Raw genomic sequence first — 11580 nt, forward strand, 5'->3', positions numbered from 1 at the left:
TATTTTCAAAGTTGGCACCACACTTTTAATGTTTGCTCCAAAAATGCCAACTTCAGACACGCATATATGTCAATGGGTGTGTGTGCATATCACAGACAATGACCGGCACATGATATTTCCATACATGGTATGTTTTTTTTATAAATATCTATTTTAATTTTGTCGGAAGATAATACCATTCTTTCTTTAATTTGTTTATACGTGTCTAGATATTACTTTGTCTTATTTTTTAAAATATTTTTTTAATTTTAAGATAGAGAGAGATAGAAAATTCCAAGATTTTTAAACACATTTTTTTCATTAATATCGTAGCGTGGGAAGCAATTAATATCGTTGGTTGCAAGGATACCGATCCAAAGATTCGAAGCAATATCTCGCTGATAATTTTTGATTTACATTTATTTCTTAGTTGATTTATCTCTAACATATTTTTTTGCGTCCCATCCTCCTATCTCCGACTTTCCTCGTGTATCGCGAAACGGCGATTGGACGGCGGAATCGTAGAATCCATTGGTTGTTTCCGGTACCCCTGTCGGCAAGAAATGTCAGACGACGTGGCCGGTGATGGAACATGGTAGGCTGCGCAAATAAAGCGGCGATATTACCTTGAGACTTTCGACATGTTATACAGGGAGAGCCAATAAAGCGGATATTGAATAGGTGCATCTTGTCCTTTTGTTTCAACGTCGTTTCGGTCCTTTCGCGCGACGTTGCAACATGGGCCTGTGCAAGTGTCCGAAGAGAAGAGTAACTAATCAATTTTGTTTTGAGCATCGTGTCAATGTATGCGAACATTGCATGGTCACGAGTCATCCAAAGGTATGTTTTCGCCAATCAATCGATTTTACATGTAAAAGATATCTGTGACAAATATTTCCTTGTAGGCTCAAATATAATATTATTTATCTTAATCGTGTATGATTAATTTACATGTGTTTTACAGTGTATAGTACAGTCATATTTGTTATGGCTCCATGACCATGATTACAATCCAATCTGTACACTATGTTCCGCTAAATTGAGCGATGGTGATTGCGTGAGATTAACGTGCTATCACATGTATCATTGGGTATGTTTGGACCAATACGCCAGGGACTTACCAGCAACCACAGCACCAGCGGGATACACTTGTCCCACGTGTCGAGTGTGCATCTTTCCGCAACCCAAACTGGTCTCACCAGTTGCGGATGTTCTCAGGGAAAAATTGGCCACTGTGAATTGGGCTCGAGCTGGTCTTGGTTTACCATTGGTATCTAATACTGTGCTACTTTTCTTTCAAATATCAGAAAATGTTGCTTTCTATTAATTATTATTAATATATTTCTTTTTTTTTCTACAGTTAAGTGATGATAGAGAACAGAAACTGGAACAAGAACGTCCTTTGATAACAGTAGAAAGCACTTTGTTCCAAAACCACACAGTAGCTACGCCAGCATCTCCTACAGTTGCTATGTCTCGCACAAGTAGTAGTATCAATTCACATTCTACCGTTAGCAATGTACATACGACCAGTCAAAAACTCGGCCCACCTTACTCAATCGTAAATATTGAATCGTCTCTTGGATTATCGAATTCAGCATCTAGGAAGGTATGTGAAGCTTATGACGATCCGAAAGATATATCTTTTGATCACGATGAGAACAAGTACCAGCGAAAATCCGCCATAGAATGGTTCCTAAGATGGTGGAAGTTGATATCAAGAGCACCAGTGCGTCGGAAAACCGCGGGATCTCTGTACAAGAGATATGCAGCAATAACCTTTATCGGTGTATTATTCTTTGTTGGAATTATTCTGCTCTTTTCATGGCTGGGCAGAATGGCGACGGATGGTGATCCGAACTTCAACGTATTAGCAAATCCTAATGTAAAGCTTGGTGATCAATCTGTGTAATGTTATATTTGTGCACGCGAGAGCGATAACAATCGAACAATTCCGGAAGTGTGAGAAATGTGCTAATGACGAGATATATAATTGCGAGAGAAGCGCGAATGCAATTACAATACGTGAAAAAGTGTAATTTTATGGTAGGACATATCTAGTGTAAGTCATAGTATATGTAACATTTGTTAATTTTTATGTAAATTATATCTTACATCAAAGTTGTATATTTAAATCTATAAAGGCTTATCAATTTATAAACTACAAAATTATTGCATCAAAATTCTCGTACAAAAGCTTACTTATCCTATCCATATATTTGTTATAAGACTGAGGAATGCTTTATATATATGTGTCTGTATATTAATGGCACAAATGTGCGTCTTTTCAACTTGCTGTACTATATAATTATTACATTTTGTATAATACATATATATTTATTATATTTTGTATACATATTTGACATTTATATTCTGTATTTTATAATCAACTATTATTCTTTATATATATATATATATATATATATATATATATATATATATATATATATATTTATATTTTTATTTGTGATACTATTATATGATATGAAATAATTAATAAGCTTTGATAATTAGCATTTTCTAGACAATGTTATTTATCTTCGTGTAAAACATCTTTTTTTTAAAGTTAAAAGCTCAGGAATAGCTAAATTTTTGATATCTTTTCAAGATATAAATGTAAAAAAAGGTGATGTATTCCATACACTTTTCTCCGATGGACTATTGAAATTCAAATGAAACGAGTTGTATCCCTATAAACATCTCCTTCCATGAAATATTAAAATGCTTGCAACCGCGTACGTATAAGATGATTTATTGGTGCATTTTTTTGCTCTTCATGATCGTTTACTCGAGTATATAACTTTATTCTTTTGCAAAATGGAATTTCGATTTTTTATAAAATCTATTAAAGTTACTCTTCCTTATGTATTATAACGAATAAAACACGAGATAATAATTTTGACTATCAATGACACACTTTGAGAAGAATCAGCAAATTAATAATAATAATAATAATATAAGGGATAACACAATATCGCATAGAATAGAACTATTAATATTTAATTATCTCAGATACTAATTTATTTTCTCTCTTTAATAGTGTCACGTGGAACGAATATTCAATGTACTTTCGATAAAGTAATTCGAATAAGTTCGAAGCTGAATATCCTACAATTCCCGAATGTTTTCATCCAACGACAAGTAAAAATTTATGTTTATCACAAGTTGCCCTCATCGCTCTTCACTTTATTTCAAAAGGCAGTGGGGCCCAAACGGCGCCACGGAATAGGTGGATTGAGGGTCACATTTCATCTACAGGGGCCGGCGATCGCCAGTGATCGCGCAGGATTGCATACTTTCATCGTCCAGCGAGCAGAGCGATTCAAGTTTTGTTCCGCGCTCCCGTACAAATTCATTTGTAAGTATAAGAAAAGCCGAAAAGAATCAACGATATTTTTTTTTATTAAATATATATTTTATTTATTTTCACGCATGATGCGAAGAGCGCATCTTTACTTCGAGTTATTAAACGCGACGAGATACATCTATTTACAAGGATTGTGAACGGTTTTCCAGAGACCGGTCCGGGCATTTGATCTAATCTGAATTGGCCTTGCTACATCGAACACGCAGGCGACCAGCTGCATAACTTGAAGATGAACTCGCTGAAGGAGGTATACAGTAACAAGTGGACTGCATGGTGCAGGAGAAATTCAAAGGCCTTGCAGGTCGCCGCGACAATTTCGTGCAATCTCGCGTACTTCGTGGAGACCGGTTATACGCGTACGGCCACGATGCTCTCGATAGTTTCGCTGGGTAAGAGGATTTCCATTTCTGCTAGCTTAGCTGGTCTCGTGACCTTCGTTCGCTGACTCTGCTGAATCGAAATCGAACGTATCCGCTGATACTCTGTAAATTCACATATAATTCAGAGACATGGGATTTCTTTTCTATATCGTCGATATAAATATTTTTTAAATCTTTTTTTGCTTATTTAATATACCTTTAATATACTTTTAATATACTTTTAATATATACTTATTAATTAAACTTAATATACTTTTAATATACTTTAATAACTTATTAAACTTAATATACTTTTAATATACTTTAATATATACTTATTTAATATACTTATAAGAAATAAACGTGTTTCTCTCGAGTTGCGAGATTTATTTTAAGTGCGATTCGACACTTGTTAGTTTTATACAGGGTGATGAAAAATTAAGTGCCATAAATTTGTGTAATGAAAAGAAAGAAGGGACGAATACAAGCATTTTAAGTATAGGAACCATGGGTCGGCGACGTTTCATTACGGGGTGACGGGCGTTTAATTGAATCGTCACAACTCCTGCGAGGCAAGCAACGTGGTTTGTCTCTCGTTTGTTTACCCCCCCCCCAAGGTGCTTGCAAGATCTTTCTTTCACTCAAATTATCATAGATCACGTTGTCAGTCGAGCTGTGCTACTGACAGTGAGAAACGTCGCCGTCCCATGGTTCCTATACTTAAAATGCTTGTATTCGTCCCTTCTTTCATTACACAAATTTATGGCACTTAATTTTTTATCACCCTGTATAGAGCTAGTTTTATTATTATTTATATACACTTGTTAGTTTTGTATAGTTAGTTTTATATAGACCCAGTCGACACAATTTGTTACTGCTATATAACTTGGGAGTAATACTTTATATAACAAATGTTTTGTGATATTTATATCACAGTTACTTCTATTTATCGCTTCCTGTTATGTAATATAAATGTACGAATGCAACATATTATTTACATAACAAGTATGTGGTGCTTCAATATATAACCAATATTGCAGTATAATATTGCAGCAACGTAAAATCAATATCATTAATCAGTTATATGATAATATTATTTTTATATAGAATTTAAACGTTGAAACTACATAGATGTTATATTATGGCTGCGTTCTGAAATTCACTGCCAGTATTGTAAATCTATAGTTTACGTTACGTATATTGTAGATTTTCATTACTGCAGTATTTTCAAGTAAGTATGTAACATATATACAGGGTTTAGCAAAAGTGTGGAAACCCCTTAATATTTCGAAAAATACGCATTTAAAAAAAAATGTTTCATACAAAAGTTATAGGGTTTTATGTGGCGCATTACACAGCAACATTATTATGACCTCGAATAGCGTTGTCAAGGTTATGTGAAGGTCACCTCCAACTTTTTAAATGGGACACCCTATATGCTTTTGCATATTCTTGTAGCTTATCTCGAGAGCTTTTCAAAACACTATAATTAAGTTAGTTTTCATTAAGTACTTTCCGAGTTATGAGGCTTCAAATCATTTCTTAATTTTACATAAACCATAAAATATCTTGTAAAATATTCATTTTTCAATTATCTTACCTTAATACTTTTATGTACAAAATAATGAGAGGAATCAATTGGTGTAAAGAAAACACACAGTTGTTTTTAAGAAAAAATATGTAATTTGCAATTAACAATTACATATTTTTTCTTAAAAACAACTATGTTTTTTCTTTACACCAATTGATTCCTCTCATTATTTTGTACATAAAAGTATTAAGGTAAGATAATGGAAAAATGAATATTTTACAAGATATTTTATGGTTTATGTAAAATTAAGAAATGATTTCAAGCCTCATAACTTGGAAAGTACTTAATGAAAACTAACTTAATTATAGTGTTTTGGAAAGCTCTCGAGATAAGCTACAAGAATATGCAAAAGCATATAGGGTGTCCCATTTAAAAAGTTGGAGGTGACCTTCACATAACCTTGACAACGCTATTCGAGGTCATAATAATGTTGCTGTGTAATGCGCCACATAAAACCCTATAACTTTTGTATGAAACATTTTTTTTTTTAATGCGTATTTTTCGAAATATTAAGGGGTTTCCACACTTTTGCTAAACCCTGTATAGTAACTATGTTTATCGGTTATGTATTTGTAACATAAATGTATCATCACCGTTACTTTTGAAAAGGGGCGAAATTATAATATAACTACAACATTGCAGCAACTTTCACGTTATATAAAATGTGATATTGAAATGTATAGCTGTTATATAGTGAACACGTAATTGTGTCGACTGGGGAGTTATGTCAAGTTATTGCGGTTTTCATAAATCATCTCAAAAGTGTTTGAATTAAAATTCTCTCATTAGTGTATAATCTTTCGACTTTTTTGTGTATTTTTCAATGATAAAATGATTGGAAACGGTTATTTAAAAGTTCAGATCGGCGAATGTGGTTGAGGATTTTCCTTTCTCTTACCTGTCTTCAGGTGGTGCTACCTTGTATTATATTTCTAAACGTCGATGGAAAATAAAATCGCGAGATCTCATTGTTATAACCGGTTGCAATTCCGGTCTGGGCTACAGCCTGGCGATGCACTGTCGCGCTCAGGGCGCGGCGGTTTTGGCCGGGGTGCACGAACCAGGTGCGGTACCGAAATCAAACGGTACCATTAAATCGTTAAGGGATGAAGGCGTCATCGTTCATCATCTCGATATCACGAATGAAGACTCCGTCTGCAAATTTGGGAAAAGAGTCAAGGAACTGTTGGAGGAACGGCGATTAGGTGAGCAATACAGAGTGCTTCTAAATATGTGCAAAAAATTTCAGGAATATAATTTTTTTGGGGTATAATTTTTTGGAAAAAAAATTTATATACATCAATGCACTAAACTCATTAATTGATGAATACATTTAAACATACCAAGTGTATTTATGAATTGTTTCGCATGATGCAACACTATGCGACTTCTTAAATCTTCAATATTTTTAATCGGGATGGTCAGTAACCCTGGCAAAAATGAGACGTTTGTTTGGCGTTTACATGAACGTTTGTGGAAGTTCGTCGAGAGTTTAAAAACGATTAGTAAAGAGTTTGTAGAACAAAAATTGCAACACTGCAGCGTTTAAAAGACGTTTGTACGTTATAGCGTAAACGTAAACGTTTGAAAAGTCTGAGTAAACTCTGTACACGAAGATGTATCAACGTTTACTGAACGTACTCTGAAAAATGTTACCTCAGCATTGCAAAATTTTCATGTAACATTATATAAAGAGTTTGTAGAACAAAAATTGCAACACTGCAGCGTTTGATAAGCATTCAAAACCCAACAGCGTTATGTAAGTGCTCTTACAAAGTTTGAAAAGCATATAAACTCTCAGAAAACCCTCACTCAACGGTTGTTAACGCTTTATAAAGTTTCTTATTTTCGCCAGGGAACTTGTCACAATAAAGAATAGTAGTCAGCTAGCTTTTTACATAGATATATATAGACGATGCAGTAGTGGAAAACCGTCCAAAATTTTTCGCATGTTTAGAAACACACTAGAAAAAAATCAAAAGCGTAAAAATATAAAATAAGAATTTACAATTTAAATTTCCGTAAATTTCTTTTCCATTCGCAGTGCTACGTGCGTTGGTGAATAACGCGGGAGTGATGGTGTTCGGCGAGTTTGAGTGGCAGACGCAGGCTCACGCGAAGTATCAAATAAATGTCAATTTCTTGGGAACGATGAGAATCACGCAGGAATTGATGCCGATCATACGGCAAAATGGTGGCAGAATTATCGTAGTGTCCAGCCACTGTGCCACCGATCCCTTGCCGGGTGTAAGTGTTTACGCGGCAACAAAAGCCGCCCTTGGCGCGTGGACCACTGCTCTTCGGATAGAAGTCGGCAAATACGGTGTCAATGTAGTTTCCCTTATACCTGGTTAGTACAAAAAATATTGCATAAGATTGCATGTGTAATTTTATCTGCGTTGAGAACAAAAAACTATTTAAAAAACAGCATGCGAACAAAGAGAGAATGTTTATAAACAAATATACAGGGTCTATTCCAGAGAACCTGAAATTCTCAGAAATTTTTTTTTAATTTAGAAAAATATCAGAGAAATATTCTCATGAAAATTTATTGGAATTTAGAGAATTTTTTGAAATATGATTCTCTTTTTTTGATGATCTTGCTTTTATATTATAAGCAGTCGGCAGTTTATCAGTGAGCCAAATTATGAATTATGTGCATTCATAAATATATATATCTATATCTTTATTTATATATTCAATGTTTTAATAAATATAGAATATATAATAATTTTTAGTAATAAAAAAATTAAAATGTTATGCAGATGAAAAATATTGATTTTATGAAAGTCATTTAAATTTTTAGTATATTTTTAAATCTAGCAATTGAAATTCAAATGACTTTTTTTTCTTAATATAAGTGAAAAGTGTTAAAAAACATATATAATGAAAAAAGTCATTTTAGAAAAAGTATTAAAAATCTTCAAAATATTCTCTTTATTTAGAATTTTGAATAAAAAATCTTGAAAGATCGAAATTTCACGAAATTTTCAAGGAATTGTTTTACAAAATATGAGTAGATACTCTGATTTATTTTAAAAATACTATATATTAAATAAAGATTAAATTTTTTTAAAAATATTTTTTATTTTATTGATCTAAGTTTTTTTTTCTTCTCTTATTATGGTTTTTACTTTCGACGATAAGATTGTTTTGAAATATAAAAAAATGTGAAAAGATTTTTGAATAAAATTCTGTCTCTCTTGATACAATAATAGGTGGTTTCATATCACAAAGTAATATCATGAGACGCCAACGATTGTACTTTGACGAAATGGAACAACACATGTCGGATGAAGCGAAGCAATTTTATGGCAATTATTTCACTCGATATGCCGAGTACTTTTCCCAGGCAAGTCTGTCATCCGACAATGAAGATAAAATAAAAGTTTTGACGGATCCGAGAATCTATGAAACCTTTGATGGCGCTCTTTTAGATGTCTATCCTTCGGCAACTTACAGGTGATTTTTTTCTCCCTATTATTTTTTTTTACAATATGTTAATAAAATTATTTTTTTTACATTATGTTAATGAAATTATTGTGCAAATAATCGAATGAAATGAAATTCCATCATTGTATCGGTGTTAAAAATGTTTCATAAGCATTTAATAAAGATATTTTATAGGTCTCTATTACATGTATTTTTTTTTATTTTTGCTGTTATAAATTAAAAAAAAAATTGCACGTAAATTTTGCTATTGTTTTTGCGCTGATTATATATTAGATAATGATTAATATATTATTTTCAGGTGCGAACCATGGAGATATTTCTTTTATAGAATTTTATTTAAAAGTACACCAACATGGATACGTGATCGATTGGTAGAACGCTTCGTTAATGCACCGTCCTGGCAAATCAACAAACAATAAATCATTATTCTCTCTCTCTCTTATTATTTTATTAAATGATTTTTACTTTTTCAATATTTAATGTTTTTTTGTATTTCGCTCAAGAGAAAAATATAGTGTTTTATTTTAAAAAAATTGGATAGAGATAATATTATTTATTAATATTATTAATATATATATATATATATATATATATATATATATATATATATATAATATTATATTATTATATATTATATATTATTATATATAGATAATATTATTTATATTATTATATATAGATAATATTATTTATATTATATATAGATAATATTATTTCTATATAATTCAATACATAAATGAAATGGAAATAATTACAACACGTGTATTCTCTCTTTCTCTCTCTCTTTCTTTCTTTGTTTCTTTATCTTTAACTCTCTCTTTCTCTCTCTTTTTACTTCAAAGTCAATTTCTATTGTACAAATATTTCAAAAGAATAGTTTTATGAAATCACATCGAATGAATTAATTTGTATTGACACAATCTTGTACCACAATTATGTAATGGTTCTATAAACATACTAAATGTTTTAATCACATAAATGTTTTACATTTATCAAAATCAATAACTATAATAAAATTACTTTATTGTTAATAGATTATTCGAGTCAACAAATGCGCAATACACTACTGTGCATGTTGACTGATAATTTCTGTAAACTTGCAACATCATTGACACAGGTGTTAGCTCTCGAGTGTTACTTTGTACGAGTTTCTCAGTTTTTCCCGGAGCTTATCACATTTTAGGGCAATCAGGTGTTCGATTAGATAATATCGAATGAATAAAAAGGCGCCTTTCGCCGATCGAAAATCACGTTATTGATTGTCATTTCTCTCGTGAGGACGTCATCATGAAGGCTTTCATCTTTGGTAAGTACTGCCGTTAATTTTTATTTTTTAATACATATATGAGTTTTTAAAAATTGCAGTATGTTTTACTAATGTAATGTTGTGTAATATATGTATAGCTTGCATAATCTCCGCATTCTGTGTCGCGGTGTCTCAGAGCACACCATATAACTCATGCGACGACGGACCTCCGCCCGTGGAATTAAGGGTAGAAGGATGCGACAGTTCTCCTTGCTACATCTACAAGGGGACAAATTTGACCGCGCAGTGGGACTTTATCGCTAGTAAGTAATGTTAGTGCATAGAGTAAAAATGTGTGTATACGTATATAAAATAAAAAAAATATAATGTATTAATTCTCAATGATATCAAATCTGTAAAAACAAAAAATGTATTTTGAAAATATTTTCTTTTATATATGCTGTATACACATATATACGCACACTCGCGCTTGAATATCCATTCATTGGCAATATGTTCATATCTTCATCTGCAACGTAGTGAGAAAGAGATAATAATTAGCTAGCTTTTTATACATTTACGTTTCATTTGTACAGATGCCGATGCGCAATCGCTTGCACCGAAAGTAATAGTTATACTCATGGGTACTACGATAAACTATCCTTATCCTGAGAAGAATGCTTGCAATTCGCTGGTAAATGGCAAATGCCCGTTGGAAGTAGACTCAAAGGCCACGTACAACTTGCAGATGCCCATATCTAAGGCTTACCCGAGTGTGAATCTAAACATCGAATTCGCCCTGGTCGACGAGAACAAGAATGTACAGGTGTGCTTCAATCTGGATGTGGAGGTGACCGATAAAAAGGTTCTTTCTTCGTCGTTGTGATAACAAAGCGTATGATAACAAAGTATCAAACAAATCGAAATAATAAAACGAAGTAGTTCTATTCAGTATCTTTTTGCTATGATATGCTTATATTATCAAAAATAAAATGTTTAGAATATTAAGCATATTTTTAATTTTATATTTTTGTCTGACACGAGACACACATACACGCGAACAATCAAAATAGAATAGAATTTTAAGATGTATATCGTAAGAGCTTAATGTTTAAAGAAAAATGTAATAAAATGTCTGATTTCGAAAATATTGATAGCAATTTCAATCTGATATTATGTGATAAAGCTGATAATCAATAACAAGATGATTAAATCACACACATACATAAGTAGCTGTATCTCTACGCTCAAATCTTTTACATAATATAATTATAAAATCATAATTGAATGTTAAATAAGAGATATAATAAGATAACTCGTCAAATAAATTTTTTACTCGTGAATTTTTCTTTTCGCGATGTATTGCTGATTTTCTTTTAATCTGAATAAACGAAAGTAATATATAACAGATGATATAGAAATGATTAAGGAGACAGAATTATGATAAATTTGTTGAAAGCTGGAAACTATTATATGTAATAATTTTGATCACGAATTTTATATAATGAAAACTGAAGTGAAAATTAAATTAGATTAATATCGTGTGATAATGTCCCTAGTTATCACATGTAGGATCGTCGTCTTT

At 32.0% G+C, this 11580-nt stretch overlaps 3 protein-coding genes across 7 annotated transcripts; all 3 read left to right on the forward strand.

Annotated features, from left to right (window-relative positions):
- The first annotated feature begins 22 nt into the window (after nt 1-22).
- On the forward strand, nt 23-2162 carry LOC145963312 (zinc finger protein-like 1 homolog). Of its 4 annotated transcripts, XM_083085099.1 has the most exons (5): nt 37-127; nt 505-574; nt 632-819; nt 944-1249; nt 1340-2162. In XM_083085099.1, the coding sequence occupies exons 3-5, from the start codon at nt 718-720 to the stop codon at nt 1889-1891; spliced, it is 960 nt and encodes a 319-aa protein (XP_082941225.1). In that variant the 5' UTR covers nt 37-127; nt 505-574; nt 632-717; the 3' UTR covers nt 1892-2162. The 4 variants fall into 4 exon arrangements, with proteins under 4 accessions (XP_082941224.1, XP_082941225.1, XP_082941223.1 ...); XM_083085098.1 differs by lacking the exon at nt 505-574 and having other exon boundaries at nt 23-127; XM_083085097.1 differs by having other exon boundaries at nt 505-819.
- Nucleotides 2163-2978: 816 nt separating this feature from the next.
- Sro (SDR family oxidoreductase shroud) lies at nt 2979-9287 on the forward strand. Of its 2 annotated transcripts, XM_083084675.1 has the most exons (6): nt 2979-3337; nt 3496-3735; nt 6205-6501; nt 7341-7646; nt 8515-8758; nt 9048-9287. In XM_083084675.1, exons 2-6 carry the CDS (start codon nt 3576-3578, stop codon nt 9166-9168), a joined length of 1128 nt encoding a protein of 375 aa, XP_082940801.1. In that variant the 5' UTR covers nt 2979-3337; nt 3496-3575; the 3' UTR covers nt 9169-9287. The 2 variants fall into 2 exon arrangements, with proteins under 2 accessions (XP_082940801.1, XP_082940802.1); XM_083084676.1 differs by lacking the exons at nt 2979-3337; nt 3496-3735 and adding an exon at nt 6004-6027.
- Nucleotides 9288-9762: 475 nt separating this feature from the next.
- LOC145963093 (NPC intracellular cholesterol transporter 2) lies at nt 9763-11145 on the forward strand. Its single transcript, XM_083084749.1, has 3 exons — nt 9763-10055; nt 10154-10318; nt 10592-11145. The coding sequence occupies exons 1-3, from the start codon at nt 10037-10039 to the stop codon at nt 10879-10881; spliced, it is 474 nt and encodes a 157-aa protein (XP_082940875.1). The 5' UTR covers nt 9763-10036; the 3' UTR covers nt 10882-11145.
- The last annotated feature ends 435 nt before the right edge of the window (nt 11146-11580 follow it).

The sequence above is a fragment of the Camponotus vicinus genome, unplaced genomic scaffold (genome assembly GCF_025532165.1).
Source record: "Camponotus vicinus isolate PSW18456_S1 unplaced genomic scaffold, iyCamVici1.0 SCAF_12, whole genome shotgun sequence".
Lineage (NCBI taxonomy): Eukaryota > Metazoa > Arthropoda > Insecta > Hymenoptera > Formicidae > Camponotus > Camponotus vicinus.